The 27,728-nt window shown below is 32.1% G+C and overlaps 1 protein-coding gene across 1 annotated transcript in view; it reads right to left on the reverse strand.

The window, feature by feature from the left end:
* The window catches only part of LOC107190411 (tyrosine-protein phosphatase 10D), a 52,750-nt gene that overhangs the window by 12,752 nt on the left and 12,270 nt on the right, over positions 1-27,728 (reverse strand). The window contains exons 2-5 of the mRNA XM_015579208.1: positions 3,704-3,950; positions 2,116-2,391; positions 955-1,161; positions 54-407 (exon numbers count right to left, since the gene is read on the reverse strand). Of these exons, the coding sequence (XP_015434694.1) occupies positions 54-407; positions 955-1,161; positions 2,116-2,391; positions 3,704-3,950 (1,084 nt within the window). The remainder of the gene's footprint in view (positions 1-53; positions 408-954; positions 1,162-2,115; positions 2,392-3,703; positions 3,951-27,728) is intronic.

A 27,728-nucleotide genomic window follows, 5' to 3' on the forward strand; every position in this document is an offset into this window, starting at 1 on the left:
ATTGTACTGCAAATCATAAAAATCGAAGAATCATGATAATTCGTACGACTCACTTAAAGTAACATCTCCACTAGCCGGCCAGCTGGTAACCTTGCCCGAGACCGTCTTCACAACAACTTGGTAAGTTTTCCCCGGTTCCAGGTCCTTGAATTCCCATTTACTCTCGTCATCACGATTTCTGGTGACTGGCGCGAGCCTCCGATTACCCCCTAACGATATCTGATACTTGTCGAATTCGGACATTCCTTCGGGGGGATTCCAAAATACGCGGAAGGAACTGGATGTTATCGAAGACTTGTCAAAGGTGACGTTTAATGGACGCAATGGCACCGTTCGATATTGGGCAGTCGTGGGAGCTGAAGTCTCGTCCTCCGACACCGTTTGCACGGAAATATTGTAAGCTCTGCCTGTGACATCGAAAAGCGAGGATGAAATTAGAATGATGCATTGTCAACTTACTCGAAAATTGAAATTATTAATATAAGGAAGAAAATATTTAATAAGCGATAAATTATCGGTAAATTATAAGTTTTATCAGTTTAATATTGAAATTTATATAAGAGCAATAGTAACAATAATAAATTTTATTGTTGTTTTACCTAACCCAGACTAAGTAATACAGAAATAAGATATAAATAGCTTTCTAATTTGTACTGATATATTCAGAACAAAAAATTGAAAGTCTTAAAAAGAAATACAACATAAAATATGAAATAAGTTATTAATTCTATGTGGACAGAAGAATTGCTAAAAATTGATGAAATCAAAATCCTCTTTCTTTCTCTTTAACATGAAATATACTGCAAATGTTATACATCAAAATAATTTTTCCTTTAGACACACAATGACTTTTTATTGCCAAATTTGTTTCGAATTCAATGTTAATTTTTAAATCGTTTAAAATCTAAGATAATAATTATTCGATTAGGTGTTTATGCTTTACACATTTCTTACCAGGAACGAGTCCTTTAAAGGCGGCCTGCGCTGGCCCAGGTGGTTCCCCTTCCTTTTCTACGTAAAGAACAGATTCTATGGCATCAGCAGGATCTATACTAACTTTATAATGGGTATAAATCCCAGCAGGGTATGGCGGCTGCCAGAGGACCAATAAGGTCGTCTCGTTCCTAAACCATACGATAAACTTCCCAGGCGTGTTGGGTTCTGAAAAAATCAAAGTAACAAATGTATAATGTTTCCGTATGCACGGTAGAAACACTTATTCAACCAGTATTCGCAATCCCTTATCATTTTGTATTCTAGTTCAATAATAGTAATAATAATGAATTTATTGCATAATAATGAGTCCACTGCATGAATAGAACGAACATATGTATGTATGGAGCTTTGAAAATTTATGAAGACAATATAATATAAAATAGTTGAGAGGCAATAAAATTCTACTGTTAAATCCGACTCCATTATAACACATAATAATTATTAATGAATATTTTATAAAAAAAAAACGAATATTGCAATGTACTTCCTTTAGTGAGACAGGGAACTCAAATGAATTAAAATGTATACATATATGTCCACAACACTTTTTTAAATTAATTTAATTTAATTTTTCCTTTCGTACATATTAATCATTAATAGATACTAATTTACTTCTTAAAACAGTAAAATACAATAAAGCATTTGTAGTGATATCTTTAAATGAGATTTGCTACGTTTAGTAGTATTGCAGATGATAAATAAGGAATATTTGTATACAATACCATATTAAATAATAAATCTAGTAGTTCTTTCTTATTTACACAAGTATGATTTGCTTATTAAATATTTATGTACAGTAAACTGTTTAACACGGACAAAAATGTATCATCAAAATAAGAAGTTTCGAGGAACAAATATAAGAATAAAAATATCGTCTATTGCTGGTTAAATAAATTCGAGGAATGCAATCAAAAATTAATCTTAATATTTCAAGTTTAATGCAGAGATACATCGAACACAAATTTGAATAAACATGATGAATTCTGTGTCTACTCACTTCTCTCGATTAATTAAAATACAACATTTATATCACTTTGAAAGATAAAATTACGATTTTTAATATAAATATTTACAGCTGAAAAAATTGTTTATGCAGGTCGTGCAGATTTTAATACTCACTCGTAGTGAAATTTCTACTGGTGTACGCCACGCTTTCTTTGGTGTCTAATACGGTGAAAAGTTGAAGGGAATACGTCGCCCCAGGGATGAGATCGCGGAGCACATAAGGAACTGCGTCCGCAGGGATCACGCTTGTTTTTGGATTTCCGGTGTCGCTGAAACTTTGCACCCTCAACCGGAAGCCGGAATAATTCCCCTGGGCTGGCGGTGCCCAATAAACCACCGCGGTCTTGCCATTTCGCACCGAAACAGTCAAGTTCGATGGGGGATCCGGTGCTGAAGAACCAAATCAATAATTATTGAAAAGTTTACTTTACTTTCACAATTATTAGACATGACTTTTGCATTACAATTGTGGTACTTGATTTTAGAGTCAGTCATTTCTGAGTTAATGGAAATAATAATTGTGAAATAGAATAACGTGTTATTAGCCATATGAATTACTTTGTTTCTTATTCTTAACCAAAAGAATTGCATTTCTAAAATAATTAACTTTGGCAGTAGGAAATTAATTAACATACTGCATTATAATATTGATATACTATTAATTAATTACTGCATTTATAGCATCCGCACTTGTTAATGTTCTAATGAAGATACTTTGATAGGGTTTCAATAAAAATTTTACAGTTACAAAAGTATCCGTCCACCCTGTACACATAATATATTCATTATGATTTACTTTTTTTTTATCAAATTCTGTACGTACGTTTCTCTGCCACTTGAAACAACAAGACTTTTTTAAATTAAATAAACCCTATATCATTTTTCAGTTCAATGAATTTAAAGTATATTTATCAAGGTTTAGAGTAATGTATTATAATTGTCAATTCTGACACTAATGTTAATTATTTGTACAATTTGTCATACATATCGAGTGGGCGGATGCTTCTACGAGGAACAGTATATTATTTCGAACTTAAAAATTTCATATTACAGAATGCATATTTCTATTCAACAGCGGTTTTGTGAATTCACTATGCGAAAGTATAAATTTTCATAAATATCCGTGATATAATTAAAACGCCATATTTTACACAGCATCGTTAAAATGGCGATTCATTACAATTCATATTAACTCTGAAAAAATCTAACCTCTATAATTGAAAAAATGTAAAAAGTATTACCAATAGTGAGCTGAGTAAAGACTAAACAATTACTTATTTCCTGCTAACTAAACAATAATAACAATATTTGTACCTAAAAATAAGTTCATAAAAGAATATATTTATACAAGCAATAAGCCTGTATTCAATTACTTAAAAATCGATTTTCAAATAAATATATTTGTGATTTTAAGCTACAAAAACATGGCTTAATATCATTTCCAAATTTTATCGAGTAACACAAATATATCACTTCAAAATTAACTTCAAAAAACACGCACAAAAATTTCAATGTCAGATTACACGTGGCCAAGAGTCAAAAAATAAAATAATTACGGATAAACTAATCGAGGAATATATGCAGCTATTGACCTATAAGAAAACAACATGAATTTTTGAATTTTAATTGTTTGGAGTTTTTGCCACGTTTTTGTGATTTCAAACTACAGTGCGACGGAGATGGATCAATTTTGAATACATACCTGTGGTTATGGAGGCCGTCCATGTTCGCCAATCGTGAAGAGTACTATTGCTGTAATACAACCAGAATTCGTATCTTGTCCCAGGAAGACCATCCTTGAACTTGATAACGTCCCCTATGTCGGTGGCGGCTATGGTGGTGTTTGGTGGTGGATAACCAACAGCAGGGCTGTAATCTAAACGATACCAAGAGCCTCCTTGGCTCAAGTTTCCTGGTATCTCAATTGCGAGATCAGCCGAATACGTAACCTGAAAATAAAGAATTAACGCGACTTAAACTTTTATTTACTTTTGACAATCTCTTATTAATTCATATTAATAATTTCCTATTATTCATTAAGTGGTCATTTTAGATGTAAAGTTCGTTGAAATTCATATTTCAACTATAAAATATTAATAAACCATTCGTTGGTAAATATGATAGATAAACAGGGTATAGACGAAACAGCAAGCTGAAAGTGTTCTTAAATCGAGTTTAATTTGTGATATAGGATCTGTTAGTTGCTCAAAAGAAAATACAATAGTCCCCCCCTTCATTGGCGCAGGCTCAGACCCGCGTCATGACAGTTATCGGTGGAGGTAAGTGTTTTAGGAATTGCCGTCTGAGAGGCAAAAGTTTGCAGAAAACAGAATCCTCGTATATTAGAACGACAGCTTTAGAGATATAACTTACAAATTTTTCCTTTTTTTTAAATTTTTTCATAATAACATCTTACTATGAATGTTGCCCTTTAATTTGTTCGTATTGATAGGAATACTATTTATCGAAAATATGAAACGCTGATTTTCCCTACTTTAAAAAAAAAAAATAATTCATGTAGTACCTAATGGATATTATGTTAATATTGCCTTCTTTCATTGATTGAGTTTCATCTTACGTAACGTTAAACATTTTTGTAATTATTATTATTATAAAATCAGTAGATGTGTTTGTAGTGTCCTTATAATTACTCTCAACATTCACGGACCAAAAACGCCTGCACACTACATTTTTATATACACTACCGTTCACATGTATTAGGACACCTGTTTTAGGCCACGTTGATTACTTCATAGTAGCATAAAAGTTGTCCATCGAACTTTGATATGTATCCCCTGATCAATATTTATTTTAGACTTTCAGCAATTTTGCAATGTTTTATAACATTTACTGCATATTCGACAAGTGTCCTATCACTTGTATGAACGAAAGTGTAAAGTTCGTGCGGCCGAATCTGACAAACCAGTCTTGTAAAAGCAGTAGATATTAGTAAGACTAGATTGACGGAAAAGAAGGCTTGGAAAGGAAACACGATCTGAATTTGTAGGCGTTTGTCACATTCACTGTGTGACACCTTGTGCATACAAATGTGGTACTGATCGTCATCGATCAAACAACAGATTTGTAAATTTTACTGCAAGCTTTTACAGACATTATTCATACTTTTCCTAGATAATTCTGTATGAAAGTGGTTAATAATTGTTAAATGTCATCTAAGCAGAAATAGGAAAATTGGGTATCTAAGTACAGTTGCGAATAACGAATAAAAGATCAGAAAAAGCACTTCTTCATCTTCAGTCGATTAAACGTGGAACTTCCACTCCGTAGGTATCATTCGAATAAAATTTTGCCCAACTCTGCATCTAATTATGAATTTACTTTTAACCTTTACGCTATGTTGCTAGTTTCATTTCTATTCTTCGAATTAAACTTGGTTTAAGGCTTAAACTTTAGCTAACACTGAATTGGTGAAATATATTTAATACTTACAGATCGTTTGATCGTTGTATGTAAACTACTGGTTGTCAAATTAGTTTATAAGTTTCCCTCATAAAGAATATAATTGAAAACTAAAGACTGAGTTTGGTTCAAATTGACCCGAACAGTGAACTAGGGTTAAAAAAGTTCTGATCTCTACAACACTTTCCACTTGACATCTCAGTTATATGTATAATATACAGCTCATTTGTGTGCAGGGCATTACAGTTCTGTTACGGTGATAAATGTTCTTCAACAATACTTTATACACTTCGCATTGGTTGCACCTACCAATAAAGGTCAAAGGAGGGAATGTAATTTCTCTATCGTATTTGAATACCGTCTCACGGCAATATCACGGCCGATGATGTTTATAGCAATAAATACTGATAGAGTTGCATTGCTGGTATGCGCGCGGTATGCCGGAAGCGGTGAGACAGACGTGGGAAAGATGCGCGCCGCAAATCTATAATGCCGTTATTCAGTCGTAACACAACAGCCCGCTGTGAATAATATTAAAAAAGATTTAAATTTCTCCGTTTGTCACTTATATCTCTCCGACCACTTTAACGGGCAGCAAAACAAAAATATACACCATTTTTAGAATTTTATTCGAAAAGAAGAGTATTATTTTGGACTCTTACTATTGTGCACAGTTACAAAGTATTATGTATTTCTAAGAAAAGTATGAGTATGTAACTTGTATTATGTAAATTGTTTAACTAAATAACGAATTTAATTCATTTTCTTGTCTGTACCAGTCAAACTTCCTGTCTTTTCGAACTGTTTAAGAACCTTCCATCGAGAGGATCAATTATATCCGACCCCTGGTGCAGTTGTTCATCTGGAAAAGCCTTTGAGGGGTTCAAGGGGTGAAAAAGTCGGTGTTTTTTCATTTTCCTTTTATCTACAGCAGGTTTGTTACGACATTAAAATTGTATACAACATGAAGCGACACAGTAACGGTGGACGAAGTATATAATAAGACATATTGAAAATTGGCTCTATTAAATCTTTGTAAAACAGATTTGCTTTACTCGATTATTGACTTTAATTTTAATTATAAATAAAGTATAAGCATGTACAAACTACAAGTGAAGCACACATGTTAAAAGAACGATCTATTTTAAGCTGACATAGCACAGTTACTACAATATATAGGGTGTCCCAGTAAAACCCGAACACCTAAATATCTCTTTTGTTTTTAATGATACTGGACAAAATTTATGACATAATTTGAATCGCTTTGAAGAGGTAACAATGTACAGAAGAAGTTTTTATTATAATAATTTTTTATATTTTTAAAGGTGACTGGGAGTGTTTTGCTGGAAAGCATACATTTTTTTACGGCATCCTGTAGCAGATGTTAAAATGCATTCAAGCCTGTCTTTATCGATAATGCAAATAATGTAATAATGTTATATTCTTTTACTTTTGAAGAGAAACTAACGTCTCTATTTTAAGCCATTTGTACATTTAGTTGATTAAAACATGTGTTTCAATTGAAAATTGTGTTGATTAAATATTATATATAGAAATGTCACTGATGGACAAACTCAGCGTCGTAAATATGAATTAAAGAAGCATTTCACAGTATATAGAGTAACACAATTTAAAACGACCTTGCATAATTATTTCACGTACTATACATTTTTTAACTAACACAGTTTAGCAGTTATTCTTACAAACTTTCACTTGAAAAAAAATAAAACTGTAATTAGACTTCATTATAAGAGACTCGTTTTAATAAACATGGACAATCATTGTAATTAAGTAAAATCATTTTTTTTCTTTTGTCCACTGAACTACTTGATTTTCTTATGGAAACTTCTGTACAATTTTCTTACACAATGTAATTCCTGACATTGTATGTGTAACTACAACTTCTCTAAAAATTTGGTTCACTACATAGGTTAAATGTCCCAATGACTGCTAGTGTCCCTAATTTCATCATTTTATTTATTTTACTTCATAAAAACGTAACGTATAAAGAATTGTGTACAACAAATTTTATTATTAAATTAGGACTCTCATTTACATAAAAACAAAGAAGTACGTGTGTGTACTTGGTATTTAAAAATCAATGTTGCAAAATGAAAGTGTAATTTGAGCGTCAAAAACACGACTACGTGAGTAGAAAGTGATGACGAAATCATAGTAAAGAAAGAGCTGTAATTTTACTATTCAATCTATGTCTATTGTATACATGAATTGATAAAGTATATAAGAATTACATTAATTTTTGAGGTGACAGTTATATGAACACTGATATTACTCGCAGATTTTAATTAATTATTAATTAATTTGTCATATTTAATGTATGAAACTATTTTTTTAAATGAAGGAGTCTTTGAATAATATTATATTTCAAACTGAGACAATATTTAAGTTAAACGACACGTAAAATGTTTAAATGACGTTACGGTACAATTTTAAGATGGCAGTAATTGGGACATCTACCCTATTCTATTTTAATTATGTTGAATTCGTTCCACCGAATGTTCAAAGATAGATAAAAAATTGTAGCGTTCTACATAAATTACTAAAAGTAATCTTCAAAATATCGAATAGAAAATGATTCACAAAAATGCACTGCAAACAGTTCGCCTGTCCATGTGAATCAAGCTATTAACAAAAAATCATTCGAATTGGTTGAATAGTGCCGGAAATCACGGATGTGATCAAATTATGCAGTTCATCGCGTGCTTGATGTCAAGCACTTAACTAATTTTCACGGTGGCTTATCGGTTACTCCTCTGCCAGTGTATCAGGGTACTCCGAAGCTTCTCTAATTCCAATTTCGTGGCTCGTTGAATCCCTTCTGATTTCACGAACATTCGCCGTTTCAGCCCTCCATCGCGACTTAACGCGACAACTTCCCCAAGTCTTTCCATTTCGAAAGATTTCCTGCGTTCCTCTCCCCGTGCTCTGCTCTTCCTACATCCGGTCGCGACGCTGAGGTGCATATCGATCCCTCTTCCCTTCGTCGTCTCCCTTTCACGGAGTCGGAACTCGCGAGCAGCTCCATTTTCCCTCGTATACAGAGTGATGCAGAAGAAGTGGTCGGGAGTTAATACACTGGTCGACATTTCTATAAAGTCACCAGGTTTATTGATGAAATCTTATAATTATTCCATAGAAATGAAAGTGAAAATGAAGTTCAAGCGAATTTTCCATGCCTATATCATTGTATCTAAATTACTCTGATATTTCTGGCATCTCTTATGAATCGAAGACTTCAATATTAGGAACGTTAAAATGGAGGATTAAAAGAAAGTTAATGGTACCGAGTTTGAGAATAGATGATTAAAGATTGTTATTTCATGTTTCAGTTTTAGGTATCTCTTATCTGCTATAATATTAACCCTTAACGACAGACGACTCGTCTCAGAAGATAAGTCTGAATTTTTATTTTACTATCGCACCCTAGTGGAGATTCTGGAAGCTTTTTGAGTTCTTCAATTGGCAGTAAATGGCACTAATTGTTTTTGAATAATTAGGAAAGTCAATGGTAAAAATATGTTTGCTCCAACTATTTCATTAACGGCTGTTTCATGTGTATTGGCCGATATGTTTAAATAAAAATGAATAAAATTTATATTCTAAATTCTAGAGTGACTTTATGACATAACATGTCGAACATTCAAGAAAGCATGTCGAACATTCATGCTTTTTATTCCAACGAAACTCTTAAATAATACAGATTGATATTCTTATGTTTGTCACTAGAAATACCGAAAATGAACGTGTTTGTATTTCTATCGCCTGGAACAAAGGCAGTTTGCTTAAAAATAAGTCGATAAATTAACAAACTTCTTCACTTATACAGGGTGTTTCAGGTCAGGTAGTAAAACCAGCCAGGAGATGATTCTGTAAGAAAAAATGAGTCGAAAGAAAAGAATAACATTTGTTCATTCAAGGCTTCCTTGTCGAGATAATCGAATTTGAAAATCTGCTGGATATGGATGCAATTGAACAGGACTTGTCTAGCGCGTCTGTTCATTGCATTCCGTTTCTACTTACTACCATGCCGATTACACGCGTTTCAGATTCATTTTCAAAGTAAATTCATTTTCAGTAAAGTAGCCGAATATGAGACCCATTTTTTTAAGCACGCATAATTCTCGATTAAATATACTTTTATTGAAATACGATACACGTCTTTAATGTAAGATGTGTACACTTTTACAACATATTAGAAATTATACAATAACAAAACAGATAGAGTTCCATCATAATAAAATAAAAATGAAAAATATGCAAAAACATGAATTCAAATACTGGTCCACTAATATGAGACCCAAGTTTCATCTTGTCAAAACTTATTATTCCTGTCTTTTCTCACACATTGGGCATATAAAATTAATTGCGTCTGAATACACTGAACCCATTGTTCACCATATACATCTGGAGAATATCCTGTACGAAACAAGCATTCTGCATCATAATTTTCTTCGTTATCACTTTCATCGTTCAGAACAATGTCTTCTTCACACTCATCAATTGAACTATCACTTTTTACGCGTTTCCTTGTAGTGCATTTTTTGAAATTGTTTGCGATGTTCAAGACTTCTCCCTAACGGAGATAAGCTGGGATCTCATTTGAGGAAGGGCCTCATATTAGGCTAGTTTACCCTACCTATTCAGTAGACATACAAAATTTCTTTCACTGTTCCCTGTCGCCCAGTGTCCAATTGACCTGCATTTCTGAATCAGCCTGTAACGGCTGTTTCCATCTAACGTTCACCCCAACACCGTTGTCGCTGCGCGTCGCGAACGACAGGAACTCCTAATTAAGCTGGATTCGCACTATACGTCAACGCAGACGGTTGCTGGTTTCCGTCGAAACATTCTTCAAAGGAACCGCTACACGCATGGTGTAAATGTCACCAAGCGAAACCCGCTGAAAAATATTTTCACGGCGGCTTTACGGTGGTTAGTAACCAGTCGTTTTAATGGACAGTGAGTATTCGGCTTAAGAAAAATAAGAGTTGAGCGGCTGTGACCCGATGGTCGGCCGAGAGACGGGAAACTACCAACTGGAAACTAAGCGAGATCTTGATTTGAATTGAAGTAGGAATTTGTCTCGGACCAGAAATTATTTTCTCGAAGTGATTAATGATGGCAATAAACGTAGACTGATGGCACCGAATATGAATCATGTGCCTAATACGATACCCTAGAATATTTCCACAAGGAAGTCCTGTAATACTGCAACAATGTTTAAAACTATTAAAACAAATGACTACGTCATCCGCATAAGATTGCTGTTCGCGCAGAAACGATTTTTTCAGTACGAGACCAATAAATTTTTTTTCTCAGAGCGAGTTTCTATACCCATGTACAAAGAAGTTTTGTATAACATTAAATGTAAATTATTTAGTCAGTTTCTTCATTAGCTCCGAATCTTAATATTATCAACAAATTCTATTATCGATTACATGTAACAGTAACAAATTGTTCTTAGATTAATTTAACTTCTTTCTTCAAACCTAGGCTGTTTTTCATGTGAGATACTTGTTAGATCCGTGTGAAGATTCAGAAGAGGAGCAAACTGGCAAGAAAGATAGTTCCTAATCGGAATTGGATGAAGACGCAGAACGTTTATTTTTTTCGTGCCTTTATTCTAAGGACCATACTGGTGAACACTGGGTTCAATGCACCAAGTGCTACAGATGGACTCATGAATATTGTGGGACTACTGATGCTACCTTTGTATGTCGAAATTGTTGTGAAAAGGGAAAAAAATAAATGACTTTAATCTTAAATGATAATTTTGACTTTTAATTTTAATTTTAATCAGGGTCTCATATTGGAAGTTGTTTTTTAAAACCATTGATTTTATAATCCTTTATATTTTCAATATTTCCATAATAAATAATAGTAAACGTTGAAACTAATATCGTTCCTAAATATGTATAAATGAATGACAAATGTAGCAGCATAGACACATTTAATTTTTTGCCATTCTATTTGCCAATATTTAATCAAACATAAATGGGGTCTGATATTCGGGGCCGTTACCCTATACCTAACTTAACCGGAAAATTGAGTATGCATATGCATACTCTCGTTCGTACAGTGGCTGCCAAAAGTTTCCGACCAAAACCAGAATTTCAACATATCTTTTTACAAATATATAATACGAATAAATTCTTGATATACCCATATTGAGGACACACTGCGTCTTCAGATTTGGTGATATTACAAATTTTCTTGCATACAAATAATCTGTTCTCCTCTTTCTATCAAATACGGGCCTGACAAAATTTATGACAAGAATATGGTGAAATTACAGTTTGGCCGGAAACTTTTTGCAGTCACTGTATGTCACTCGACGTTTGTGTTATGTATACAGCGAGTATAGACTAAGTAAAGATTCATATGAAATTATGTAAATCATGAAATAGGAGTAATACTCGTTTTCTAGTTAACATTTAACTATTTAAAGCAGACTAGTCCAAATATATACTCATAAATGAATCAGTCTCACCTATCAGAGTTGGGCATTATTTAAATGAATTTGTATTTGGATGATTACTGAAATAACATTTTGTTTATTATTGCATTATTTGTTATTCGCATTACTCACGTTATTTATAATATTCGTTACTCTAAGTACAGGTGACCTTCGTATAATGTGAAGATACAAGTTTCACAATCCGATCGACTACATGAAAATTTAACGAAGATAAAATTGAATTATTAAGTCGCGTGGTGAAAAATATATCAAAACATAAATAGTTACTACAATTTGTAGACCACGTTGTATAAGTACCGCGTTATACGAGGGTTACCTGTGTTTGTTATTTGTAGTATTCTTTATTTTCTTAGCTTCTTATTATTTATTTTACAGCAGTTAGTTTGACTTATGTATACTAGCAATGTAATCATAGTAAAGCGGACCCATATAAGTAAAACAATCGAAATATAGTGACGACTTTTTTAATTTTTCATTGTCAAACGTCAGGGGAACTATAGAATAGTCTTCGTCTCACAAAATTAGATAAATATCTTAAAGTATTTTAGCGACGATCGTCGTGAAGTAACACTGTTACAGGCATACCCTGCAATAAAACAGGCCTTTTTGCGTTATAATACATCACTTCCGTCATCTGCACCTGTGGAAAGATTGTATTCGTACACGACTATAGCTAATTTTCCAGAAAGTAATAAATTGTCTGGCAAAATATTTGAAGAGAGACTTGTTCTGATAAGTAATGCTTCTAATGATTTATTTGATAAAGTTTTGTAAACATCAGTATGCGAATAAACATTTATTCAAACGAAGATTTATTTTTGAATTGAAAATTATTAACACCTTATCTGAATAAGGCTGCTATTATTTACATTAATTATGCAAATGCAACATTTATTTGCGATAACAAATTAATATTTTACTCGAACAAAAAATGTTCTTAAAAGTATTGTTTGGTATCTATTATTTGTTATTCGTAAATTTGCCCAAGTCTGTTCCCTACCCTGTCTTTCCGTTGTTATGGATTACAAAAGGTTTTGAAGTTTAATCTCCATAATGGATTATTGTTTCGTTAACGAGAATTTGATAAGACGGTTTCTCGAATGGTTGCCGCTAAGCGGAGTTATACTAGGACAAGTAAGAAAGAATTCTACTGTATAATTAATCGAATTCCGTGGATTAATGTGCACTATAAACGTATACTATAAATACCACAAAGGTTTATGCCTCTCCGCCATTGACTGCGGCTTCGTCTGGTCGCGTGTCGATGTATCATGATCTAGATACGCAATATCGGAGCATAGAAATGCCACATTTCCACTTTATGTAACGCATGCCTATTACACTTCTGCATCGCCAGTCATTCTAATGTTTACCATTCTATTAAACGTAACAAGAATCGATTCACTACAACTGAAATTTCAGTCTGGGAACTTTTTATGACGAAACTGCTTCTTTCGATATACTCTATGAAATCTTATTTTTCTACCAGGACTCGGATAAGGATATTGTGGAATTGATTAAATGCCAGCATCCTCTCATTACATATACTGGGTGGAATGGAGATGATTCGACACGTAAAAGTAAATTGAAAATATAGAATAAAATTTGTTCATGTGATGCTTCTTGTTCAAGATAATCGAATCTGAAAATCTGCTGGATACACGTCCGATTGAATAGGATTTTGCTAGGACGTGTGTTCATTATATTACGTTTCTATTTATTGTCAGCACGAATTCATGCGTTTTACATGAATCTTGAAACTCGATTTTCTCGAAAACGGACCTCCATATGAAGAAATTTTATTGTATATTTTCGACTGACTTTCATATGCGTAATTACCTGCTTTCTAGGTGTATTAAGATTTCAAGATTTGTATGACTAGGTACATAGTTTTCTGACTAGATCGTCATTATTAGATGAATTACACGCTAGGGACTCGTTACTGGTCTTTTGTCTTGCATTTTTTATAATTATACTTTCAGTGTCTCAAACTCTTAATTTGTAACACTAAAAATATTAGGTTATTATTGGATTTTCTTTGCAATATCTTTAGTTCCCTTTTTTAACGAAGAGATAGAAAGTCGTTTCATCTGTTGTTTTTTTTCAATATCCGTTTTACGTAGGTTAAAAATTGATTTTCTACTTTTCAGACTACTACAAACGAAAAACTGTAATCGCGTATAAAATGAATTTCCATCTACATTAATGCGTAAGAAAAAGTACAGTACATCGATCAGGAAATTTTGCAACGTCCACTCTGTTTGACAGACACTACCCTGCAACATATTCGTTTATTCAGGTCGCAAAAACATTTCATGATGGAGATACAAACTTCGAAAACAGAGGAGTCATTTAAAAAAACATCTTGGAAACTTTCCATACCAAAAGGATTGACATTTTATGGAACAGCAAGAATGAAATTATCCGAAAATGAATGGAAATTGTATAAAATAGTGCATACATGCAGTTGTATTGTAATATAAAACATATTTTAATCAACCAAGCCTCAAACACTTTTGTATCGTGCGTATGCTGTGGATTGGATACTTTGTGCGGAGGAAGAACTACTTCATATAGCCTTTCACTTTTGATGCATACGATATCCATCGTATATTAAACTATTTCGACATTGTATTCAACCACCACCGGAATAATGACAGATCTGGATTTTGATAAAAACAACACCACAGTAAAAAATCGCGATACGTAATTATAGGGATTGTATTGATTATATCGTATTATACATTAATTATATGTACGATTGTAGGGAACATTAGTACAGGACGTATGTATAAACTACCGTTCATGAGTAAGGAAAACTGGGGTAAAACTGAGACCCAAAGAATAAAATTTCATCACTCTGGCATTAATAAATTAAGAAAGAAACTGAACGCACACCAAACAATCGCGGTCATCTAACTTTTCAGGGAAGGAAAAAATGGAAAAAAAGTAGCAAATTTAAATACACTTTACATATACGATTTTGCCAAAAAGTACATACCTAACGCTGTCAATAGCCGTGAAGTTTTAAAATGTACGAAGATTAGTTCAAAGCACTCAACAACACAGAAAACATCATAAGTACACGTGTATCGCGATCGACGTTTGTCGTTAAACTGATACAAATAACGGCGATATATGGCTGCAACAACGTAGGAAAATTGAAAACAGTTCTAAAAATAATGAGTCTATCGAAGAAAAGTTTACCTATTGTTTTTCATTTCACATTTCACTTTGAGAATTTACAATAAACGATCATGGATTTTGCTTGCTTTGTGGACATCATTTTAAAGAAAACCAGATCTTTTGAAAAATTTGTCACGTTTTTTAGTGAAGCAAATCTGACATGAATGGATAAATACAATACTTATAAACGGTAGTGTATGTACCATTTCGAACGTTCTATCGAAATCTACATATAGGTTCACAATCATGAAAGAGTTAAAATCACCTTTTTCTGTTCGTGATATTACCGATCGCGCCGCGCATATGGAAAGGAACATAACGAATTTAAATATTTATGTGACAGAACTTGTTTCTTTAGATTCATCATATGAGACGTTTTCTTATTAAGGTAGCTTCCGCGTTTCTTGTCATATCTACCTAAGGCTCCATATGGTGCTTTATACTTTTTATCAATTTGACTAATTTAATTTGAGTGATTGATATTGTCAACTACTTCAAAATAATTAAATGGAAAAAAGTTTACAAATAAGTGGAAAAAAAAACAAAGAAAAATTCCTTGTAAAAAAGTTTAATTATTTGTAATTTTGAAACTAAATAAGAAGTGATTAACTTCTCAGTATCAACTACAGTTCCATAAGGCTCGTGTTAAAAAGAAATTTTTATATCATTTCTTTTTCAATAATTTTATCGTTGACCTTGCGACTTTTTGGTAGCAATCGAAAGTTGAAGCTGTTATGAATGTTCTGTTAAATTTGCAACTAAATTTTGTAATTAATCCAAATTTTGCGGAAGCCACCTTAAGTTCATCTGCACCTCCCTTTATTTCAAGATATTTAATGTCCTGTATTCGACCTTATTTAAAAATATTGCTAAGCACTAATAACCTTGTTTTATTCTTTTAAAATTCCAGACATGTTTAATTTTATTATGTAACATTTTTATAATTATTCTGTACGTAGACCACTGTCTTCGTTAACCGTAAATAGACTTATACCAGTTTAAAAGAAAAATTTCTATTTAACAGTCCACCTTTTTCCGATTAATTCATGTGAATATTATAGTCCACTGACTTTCTTATTATACTATATTTCTTATTCTAGTATATTATAATATTTCTATCATAGTTTCAACGCGTCACGTTCTCTTCATATCAATCCCTTTGAAATCCTTGAATACATGAAACGCGACATTTTTGAGAAAAAAATATAGAAACGGAGTTACATAGCGAACACGATTATTGCATATGGCGGGCAAGCTTGTTGAAGGCGTCGCGCGAAATTCCAAAGCGCTGCACGCTCGCGACGCGTCATTCTTCCGTTCGCGCGAGCCGCGGCGACGTCGCAACACGAATTGTTGGAATTGAAACGCGCGACGCGGCGAATGAAACCGCGTTCAACGCACCGTTTAACGAGATAAATCATTATGGAGCAGGGGATACGACCGATTCATTCGCTACGTTGCCACGAGTCGACGTATACTAAAAATATCACGAGAATTTACGCAAACTCCGCCATTGCTAGCGTCTGAACAACTGAAGAATACAAAAATTCGAGAGATTTGACCCCTTCAAATTTTTATTCAATGTGAATGATGTTTCAACGAAACCAGTGACGATTTTTCGTCAAAATTATTTTTTCACAAGTTAAGAGTTGCTTTAAATTAAATAGGAAACAGCAAGCAGCAATAACCGGAATCAGATCCGGACACACGAAAATGTCACATTCATATGTTCTTAATATGTAATAACTAAACTGTGGATTTTATGCATTTATTGAATATTTGATCTTGTAACATTCAGTATACTAAAAAGTGTCGATAAGTTTATTGAGATTTTCTATGAATTTGGAAGCTACAAACACCCTGAATAGGGTAAATAAACTTTTGTTTTCGTTCAGATTCGTAAAATTGGTCGATTAAATTGTATTTTTGCATAAACATCCACAGTCTACTTAGTACTAATATTAAGTTCTAACTACAATGTTAGTTGCTGCAATATCATTTTAATTTCTGTCCCAATAATTCTCGATTAAAGAAAAAGGAAGCGTACGTTTTTGAAACCTTTACAAAGCCGCTTCCGCAATTCCATATCACTCGGGTTACACCTCCGATTCGAAACACATTCCCATCCGATTCACAAAGGAAGTGACGCATTCCTGGCAACTGTTCATGATATAACACTTGGAGTTGTTTCTGTACCATTAATGAGTTACATAAGTTGGACGTATCCTTTGGCTGCCGGAAAGTCATACCTACCACGGCTTAATCGACATTGTACAATATTTGTGGAAATTTATCGGATTTGATTATTATTTATCTTTAGAAGAGACGAAAAAAAGTATTTCTCATCACGAATGCAATTCAACGTTAAATTTGGTCTCGAAAATTTCATTTGAAAGAATTTTCTTAATGGAAACGTCACAGAAAAGCAAATTAAATGGGGAACTGTGGAAGAGTTGTTAATTAATTAACATCTACATTCCGTTTGTTAAATACGTGATTGTTTCTGCTGTAGTATAAACACGAGGTTCAGCTTAAGCGAATGAAACTTTCGATGAAGTAATTTATAAACAGTCGAACTAAACAGAAATTTCTTTCCTGTATTAAGAGTGTTATCATGTTACTATTAAGGTGCAAGTACTATTTTTTATTACACTTTTTACTATACATACTGAGTTTAAGCAATCATGAATGCTATAAGTACGTAAACACCCGCCATCTAAGTATTATAAATACAGAAATAAAACAAGAAAAAATGTTATGTCATGCATATATTAAAAATGATGAATGGATTTAGCATGAATCGTAATCTGTTAATGGGTCGAGTTGCCAAGAAGCACGAATAACTGCAAGAAGTTTTTTAAAACAAAGTATTCACATTAATTGAAGTAAACGATAAACAAAGTTATTGAAATTTATGGAAAGAAATGTAGAAAATGTTAGAATAATTTATGCCTGCTTTACATAAGCGAAAAGTATTACACTTAATTGCAGCATTTACCTGTGGTTAGATTTGTACCAATTGTTCCACTCAACTACATTATTTTTTTATTATATGTCAATACTGACTTCTTTAATTTACAAACTGTGCAATTTTCGAGAAGAATTCGACGAAAAATTGAACTGAAATGTTTCTTCTATTACAAGTTTTCTTTAAACATGAAATTTCTCTAATTACAAATTTTCAAAAATAGAATAAAAACGTTATTACACTTTCTATCAAGTGTTTATTATGTTATATACTACACGCTCTAGCAAAAATTCAGAAAGAAAAGATTTTTCAAAAATATCATATTTACTACACAAGTTTATATAAATTAATGTATGTTACATAGTTTCGTATATTTCCTTATTTCCTTGCACATCATGCATCAATCGTGTACACAAATGATAAAAGAAAATATATTATAAAACACCTAATTAACATTTTTCTTTCGTAATTTTTGTCGGTAAGAGCAAATAATATAAATGCATAAAATCCGCAGTTTATTAATCGGTCTTCTAATTGTTGACCAGAAAACTATCGATAATTATACAAATTCCTATTTTCAGATACTACTTTCCAAAACCAAGAATGACCAGAAAATTAATTTCATCGATTGATTGGTCCGTTAAAGTAAGAAGTAACGTAAAACTTCATTCAGACTCAGATAAATGTTTTATTACAATGTATTCCACACACACACGTATTCAATAAACGCATACAATTTTCAGTTCAGCGATTAGAAACTAATGGTGCGACAGCAATTACAGAAATTGAACAATCCGTCGCTAATAACGAAATGGATGGTATAGTTGAATAGTGGATGGGGCTGTCGTCACGGGCATTTCGCGTGACGAACACTCCTTGATGCTATCGATCGTCATTGGTCACAGTTACGCTACAAATCCATGAGTAATCTTATAATTCAGGGGTTTCGCGACTACCCATGCAGGCTTATACATTGCGACGAAAAAATAATGCACATTATGTTCTCGAATAAACTTGTCCTCATCAATAGTTCACGTGAAATTCAGAGAAAAAATTATATTACCATTAGACTGTAGTTCTTAATGCAAATTACCATTTCAATGGAGTGATTCATAAGACCAGTAGTCAAATGGAAACGCGTATTACTGGAAATGTTTATTACACTATTTAAATATTTAACATTTTCAAGCTGGGTAGACATAAATTTTTATAGGCTAATTTACCGAGACTGAAATCAAATAGATGTTCTTTTATCTATTAAAACAATTATTTAATCCATTAAAAGTTCATTTAAGTCCCAAATAAAATAAAAACCTTTTTCAATTTTTTACACATTTTACTTAATCAGGTTTAAGGCAATCATAAATTCTATAAGAGGATGCGTAAAATCTGCAGTTTAATCATAACTCATGTACATCATATTGGTACTGACAATGACAAAATATTGTTGTGTTCATTACGTTTCCAGTCTATATTACAGAGTGACGCAAAAAAATTGCATCATCTGTTACTTTACTTAAATCTACGTTTAAATGCAAGATTTTCTAATTTGATCACTTAGCGTCAGGAAATTTGAGCGGTGTAATTTGAACAAAAACGTTAAATTGACGCATAGTGAAGCAATTGCTAGGGTCGCGTTAATTGTAAACCACTTTTCTACTGCGTATTTGCAAGAGAAGTTGAGATTTAAACAATTAACTATGTCAAGGTTTTTGAAGATAAGAAAAAGGAATGGAACTTTGCAGACATCATGCAATATCATTTCAACGAATTAATTGTACGGAAAAAATTGAGAAAATTATTCATACAATTCTTAGTACGAGTATGCAATTTTATGCCTAGATAAAAATATGTTGAATACCAACCAGATTATCAATCAAATAGCTATGAAAATTCTGCACACTATATAAATGGATATCTGGGTGACACAATGAGTATTTTTAATTGTAACAATCATTCTATTATCAGTTATAGTTGAAGATAAAATCTATATTAACCTACTTTAAAGTTTCAGTACATTTTGCGTTTTCGCCAGTTGAATCTACTATGAATGCATAAAAACCGTAGAAAGCTTAACAAAATTTGTTAAAAAGATGTTAAAATAATTCGTTATAGTACAGGAAAGAATTACTTTGCCTATTAACATTCTGAAGTATAATATACAATTAAAGAATAAAAAGACTTTACGGATGTTACGAAACTCCTTCGCACATACCTGGCAAATTGATAAAATTCAATTGAAATTTAAATTATTAGCGTCAGACGGACACTATTCAGGCGTTTTTTTTTCTCCTTCTTTCGCGAGGATCCGTTCATTGCATAAAACGTCAGATTACACAAGTCCGAAGAAACGTATCGAGCATCTGGTAAACAGGAAGTTGGATCGTTAAGCGCATGCAGATCTTATCCAACGATTACTGGCTGGATTCAGCTCTTGTCAGGATATTGCATCGTCAGATTAGATTGTTTCGAGGAACAGTGATTTCTGTTGAATGCTTCGCGGACGCTTTCAATTGATCGAAACCGCTGTCCTTTGCTCGCTCCTTTCATGTTGCAATACGTTGTCGAGTCCGTGGACTCGAGTTGGCCATTATTCGAATACGTTTACTTAACGCGCTCATTCGAACGATGAGTTAACATATTTTGTGAAACATAATTACCAAATAAGTGTATTATTATTATTTTTCGATGAAGTAAATGATTTTTCTTATTTGACCTCGAAAGAAATATTCTACCATTTTCTGCTTCAATTAACCATCATTGACGTTCAAAAATCGTCTCTCGTAATAACATTGCAAAATTAAGTATTGAAGGCATTCTTGTTAAAACGTATAGTTCCGTGATTTAATATAAAACTTGATATTTACATAGAGTCGAAACGATCGTAAAATGGAATGTATACTGCACAAAATTTATTACCTAGATGTATTTCGAATCAGACTAGGTTCAATTAACAGATCAAGATAACAGTCATTAGTGTTTCGAATAATAAGTAAAAGATAAGAAAACAGTTGATTGTTTCCATTGAATAAATACTAGAATTATGGTTACAAAAAGTATTATTATTTCATTTTGAATAAATAGACACGTATCTAACCAAGTATTCAATCAGATTAATTGTTTTAACGTTTAGAGGAAATTCTTATAAACTATGTCTCTTTCATGTAGATTATTCGATTTAAATTATGCTTTTGTATAGGGCAGAAATGGTCTAAAATATAAAATGGAAAACATTTAAAGATACATAAATTCTTTCAGAACATTTGTTTATACTATATAAATTATAAGTCTAAGTTTTAGATAATGATCGCATTGTGATGAGCGAGAAGAGCATTACTAAAGGCCTCATTCTCAGTGATGATAGTGCTGCATTATAGTTAAGAAATGATTTCCTCACGATTCGGTTATCTTAAAATATTCTCAATTGTTAGTGGAAAACGTTAATGTATCTTAATGGCCGCAAAAGGCGAAAATACTCAGAATACGATAGAATTTTCATATTTATTGTAAATATAAGAAACAGTACTTGTAAGTATTTCTTATGACACAATTTTATGCAGAAGGTCTAAAGATTATAGGAAATGTGTTCATTCGATGACTGCAACTTGTCTTGTCTGTTTCTAACTTAAAATACAATAAGATTTGAATTCGAAACCAAATAACGATATAGTTTTAAAAAACGACTTACTTATTTAGATAAAATAATGTATAAATATTTTAAAATAATTGTTAATCAAATAACGTATCGTATTTGAATAATTATTTTTTAAATATTTTGTTCAAATAATGTCTAAACCTGATACACGAAAATGTTGTATTCATTATTTTGTCTGTGACACTTTCAATAAGGGGAATTACACATTTCGATTAATAAAATAAAGTTACGTCCTTTAAGTTCGTTTTAAAATACAAAAAAGAAGCACGTGAAGTACACAATTCATTATTTGGAAAACGATTTTTGATTGTGTATTTTAATTAATTTATACTTATGTCTACTGCAGACTTCACAATTTTTAATCTAAAAAAGTACATGATCAAGAATAATTTAAGAATCATTTAAGAATCATTTAAGCATCATTTAACAATCACTTAAGAATAATTGAAGAATTATTTAATATCTATTTGGCAAAGCATTTCTGAAGATGATTCACACACTACAAATTGTTAACTACATAATGTGTAACTGAAGGGATCGATATGGAATTCGCCCCATTAACGAGAGGAGATAAGAAAATTTACAAAGTGGAACGTCGAACTTGCAATATATGGAACAGTTATGAATTACTTCGAATATATAGTTTGTAACTGTGGAGAATATTAGACAAGATTTTTGAGAAACAAAATTTGTGGCACAGATTTTTTTAACTATGCATTTGTACAATCAACGCATGAATTCTTAAAAAATATCGTGAAAAATGTTGACAACCGATTTTCGTAACTTATTGTTGCGACAAAAAGAATGAATATTTATAGAACTGAAATAATGCTCCAAGTTATCATTAAAGTTATCCATTTGCTCAGATTTATTGTATTTTACGAATAATATTTCACCGTAATTCTGATTTTATAATTAACATAGGTATTTCAAATATTCCACTAATTCTAATCAAATCTCAGTTTTCATTTCCGCAACGAATTTTATGACTTAAAATGTCGTACATTATTACAATCAAAATTTATAAAACGATTATTATTCGGAATTGCAACATTGAAAAATTGACATGTGTTTATTGCTTGAATGCATTTGGTATAAAATTCCATTTTTTGAACAAAACTAAAAACGAGAATACTTATATTCTGCTCGCTTCTATTCATTAATAACATCCACATATAAAATGTTTACTTCAGAATTTTGTGTAATATTTTAGCTTGTAGGTATACTTAAGATAAAAATAATTTATCAGAATGTTCTATAAATCTAAGAATCAAAGTAAAGTAAATATTATTTGTATTAGAATATTCTACAATAATTTAGCTTGCAACTAAGATGTAAACTATTTATTTCCGATTGTTGAATAGTGATTTAGTTTTCTACTAAGGTATAATCTATGTAAAAGTAATATTTATATTGAAAACAACATCATAAATTAACAGCAAATCCGCGGTATGTGGTATTCCGGTCTGTCACCGTGTTATCAAGAAATTATCAACACTGCATTGGAAAGTTACGGATCAATGAAAAAAGAAATAATAAAAACCGTGACGAAACCCTGACATAATTAATCGGAAAAGGAGCAATGTAATGCAGAAACGGTTGGTTTTCCAGCGCATTTAGACGAGAAAACGCGTTCCAAATTGTCTAATAAAGGTGTGTTGACGGCAACGCGCAACATCAAAACTTTGCGTAATTTGGTTTTACGTAATCGTTAGTTCGGCGATGCAACGCTTGAAATGTATAAATTACAAACATTTTTTTTTAACGACTCTCGGATAATTGATTTCTAAACAACGATTCCGGTTATTCCTGTTATGAACAAGTTTTACGACAGTCTGTTCCGCGTGATAATAGCCTCGCAACGAACAACCAACTCGCCGTTATTACTCTTTTAAACGATTCCTTTGAAAGATTATTAAACGATGGTTCTGTACTGGTCTTTAAAAATTCTAAACTGAAATAGATACCAGCGAGAACATTTGTCTGTCTAGACTCATAGTTAACGTTACTGTTACTAACGTTTCTGAATATTGAATCGTTTATTTTCAGTGCATGCATGTAATATTTATGTTCTTGATTGATCAATATCGAATAGGTGATAAAATTCATGTGAGCCTATACTTGGTGTTATTAGTGTGCTATTAGTAGACTGCACATAAAACACTTATCGTTAACGAAGACTTAATATCCTTTTTATTTCAATAGAAATTAATATTTCTATAATTATTAATAATTTTATTTAATTTCATGTAAAAAATAATTATCCTTCCACTTCTCAGTTTTTTAAAATAAACTAGAGGTTGGTACGACTATAAATAACAAAAAATAAACAAAAATCTTCATTTGTATAATGATTCGTAGAAAAGACGTGGTTAAAAGTTCAGTAATAAACCGTTCTCCCATATTTTATACGTCACATATACATGATTAAGTTAATAATAACACGACATCGTTTCGTCTTCGTTCAATTAATCCTTCAAACTCGAATCTTACAGTAATTCTACGACTGATTTGCCTTGAAACAACCTTTGTAAGGACAGTGCTATCTGTAAATCTCAGATTGAGGCTTCACCATATACATATACATCAATTATTGGCTTCATAAAAATAGAAAACTTTAAACCATATTTCACTAACAGCATGTCATATTTACTTTATCATTCTGATTTTGTAGATTTTATAAAACTGACAAACATGTTAAAGTTTCAGTGAATAACTCATTAATGAGACTTATCTTATTAGGCTGTGGATGTTTATGCAAATTCAAAATTTTAGACATTAATTTCTAAACATGAAAATCAGATAGAGATTTAGTGCTGTTAAATGTCTTATCATGCTGCTAGTAATACGTGGATATCATTAGGTATTATTAAAATCTTTATTTTATTGTATTTTGCATGTAAAAATTTACTATAAATGCATAAACATCCACAGTCTACTTATCATCTTATATATTTAAATCTCTTGAAACACAGAATATGTGATCACAGTTCTAAATTTTGTTGACCCACCAATATTGACTTCTTGCGTTTCTGTTAAACAATTAATTCAATTACAGTAAATTTACATTACAGTTATGAGGACTATTCTATTTAGCAATATTTTTATTATTTGTTTTGAAATTATTAGAAAATGTTTGCTTAAGAGGATGTAAAGTTCGATTAAACATTTTAATAATCGCGTATGAAAAAGACGGTTAAATACATGTTTCGAATTTTATTTATCTAATGGGTTTAGGTTTTTCCATTTATCATAGTCACTAAAAGCATCTATGTTGCAATGAATTGACGATATTAACATATTATTAGTTATATATTCTAAATAAATCCATACTATTTACATACGAATTGTTTAACTTATCTTAACAATTAAAAAGTACCAGAAATAGACGTTAATTATATGGAAATAGTTATGTTCATATTGATAGTCTTGCAAATATTTTTCATAATTTTCGAGATAAACATAATACTGTGTACAGACATTGATCACTCATCTTAGGTAATATAAATTAAGTGCAAAAGAATTACCAACTTATTTGGAATATTTTACAGTATTTTTTATTACAAGGTTACTGTTAGATGTTCCTCAATAGTTCCTTCGAACTTATATAATGATTAATCTATGAATCCGGTTTGCTTTGATCTGTACATTGAAATGAGTCACTAGAAACCACAGTTGAACCATGATCTTCTCGTTGTCACTTTCACTTTCCAGGCTACGTTTCTGAAAAAAAACTGTATTTCGATTCATTTCAATCTAAATTGTACCTCATTGTTTCATACACGATTTTTTGAATATCGTGTTCATCATTTTTTCGTAGATTCGTCTGATTTTGTGTCGCCGAGAACAATGATTCTAAATAGACAAATAAGCCAACCTTATAGTATACACACTTTTATTTCACAGAATTTATTACAAAATTAATTGAAAACATTTTTACCGATTTTCTATCCATTAATAATATGAAATGACCTTAAACGTCTGTATATAAAGAACAATACATGGCCAACTGCGTGTTTTAAATCACAAAACATATGGCAAAATAAGATTCTGTGATTTGTCCCTGGAACACTTTGTCTGAAGGAACAATGGCAATTCTGTCCGTTTCTGTAAAACTTGTAAAAAATCTGGATCTGTTAAAAATATTGTCACTGGTGATTAGTCTTTTAAGGATTAACCGCTGGACAACGACACCTGAGTCTACTTTAACCCAGATTTACAAAGGCTTCGTCAAATTGATCAGTTTCTGTTAACCCATTTAAGCTGGCGATTATTTATACATTATACAAGGTGTTTCTTGAAAGAAGAACACTTCAGTAGGGGATGGAAGATACGAAACCAATAAAATTCTTCCAACACGTATCTTATTTGACTTCGCCCTCAAGTTGTAACCGTTTTTGCACTCCAGTAATTCTGAACAGCTAATTGACCCAATACACCGGATTCTACTAGACAGTTTCTACTGGCTGTATGCAATACTCGAGGAGTTTTTGAAATATTTGAAATATGAAGAAGGTCTAATAACGACGATGTTGATTTTGAACATAATCTATTGGATGGCCAAAAAGTTTTGTCGTATTTCTGCAGTATACGATGCTTTTTCTATTTTTCATTCTTAAACACTGCTTCTAACTAATATAATATACACATATTCTGAAAGCTGACATTTCAACACGTTGTTTAAACGAAACTCATTACCACTGGGTTTTTTCGTAAATTGACCTTGTTTCGAAAACGGGTGATAAGAAGGGGTATTTTTTAGTGACTATGCTTTTTTGTTGCAAAAAAGAAAAAACGCGACATAAACAAGAAAAAAGATTTCCTGTTTGCATGATGACGGTGCTGTAAACGAACGGAAATGCAAAATACAAAAAATGATGTGGTAGTCAAACTGCAAATAAATGCAATATAAAATTGATTATAACTTAGGAACAGAATCAAATGAAGCACATATTTACATAATTTTTTTTACTTTTGCGTCCCCTATCCACTGCTAAAATAGGTCCAAACAGAGTCCTTCATCGCCCTATGCATGATCGCCGAGAATGATTGGATTATCGAATCATTTTAGTTAAGACTTTATTTACTTTTTCAGCAAGTTCAACATATCCGTCCAATATTCACCCGTAACTATGAAGCAACCTGTAGGATGTTTCACAGTATTAGGTAGAAGGCGTGTCCTACTCAGAAAATAAAATAAAAATAGAACGAGATCATCGAACAGGATGCGGGCCATTTAAACGCGAGCACATAATGCACAGGCGATGAAAACGAGAGTAAAAACATGGTGTTTGGTAGAAGAACCAGTCTGCTGCTTTTCTTTTCTCCTCCCGAATGACGTCAGGAACCCGAGATCCTTCGAATGCATGTGATGCACTTGCCCCTATCATTTGTATTTTTATCATGCGCGATTTAATCTACTCTTGCGTAGAACGAATCGGAAGTCGGACGTTTCTCGGTGCTGAGAATATTCTCAAAGAATTGGAACGTTACGGAAGTACGTATTGTAGTCGTCGGTCCGAAACAATGACATCAGACACTAATTATGTAATGGCAAGTACCTACCGCTCGACTGAACGGGCGCAGAAGAATTTCATCGGTATTTCATCAGTCCGAAATTCGATCAATTCGACACGCACGTAATCACATATTGTATAGTGGATCAAATTCAACATGTGCTAACGAAGTCAATTCCAGTACATAAGTTTCAATTCATAGGATTTGATTATTACTTATAAAAGCTGACGTTTCTTTTTCTGTATGACCAAAGTACATACTCGGATTGTACAATCTGGTTTCATATATGGAGAATGTATATAATGTCCTTGTAAGTACTTTAACATTTAAAAGAGTTGAATCTCGTAAAACTACCTACTCGAACCCTGAAAAACAACTTGTTTTATTATTTACCGCAAACAAATCACACAATTGCACATAATAGAAATCATCTGGTTAAAGTACTCGCAAAATTTTCGAATCTACTTACAATTAGTCTAGGT

This window comes from Dufourea novaeangliae, unplaced genomic scaffold (assembly GCF_001272555.1).
Source record: "Dufourea novaeangliae isolate 0120121106 unplaced genomic scaffold, ASM127255v1 scaffold199, whole genome shotgun sequence".
Lineage (NCBI taxonomy): Eukaryota > Metazoa > Arthropoda > Insecta > Hymenoptera > Halictidae > Dufourea > Dufourea novaeangliae.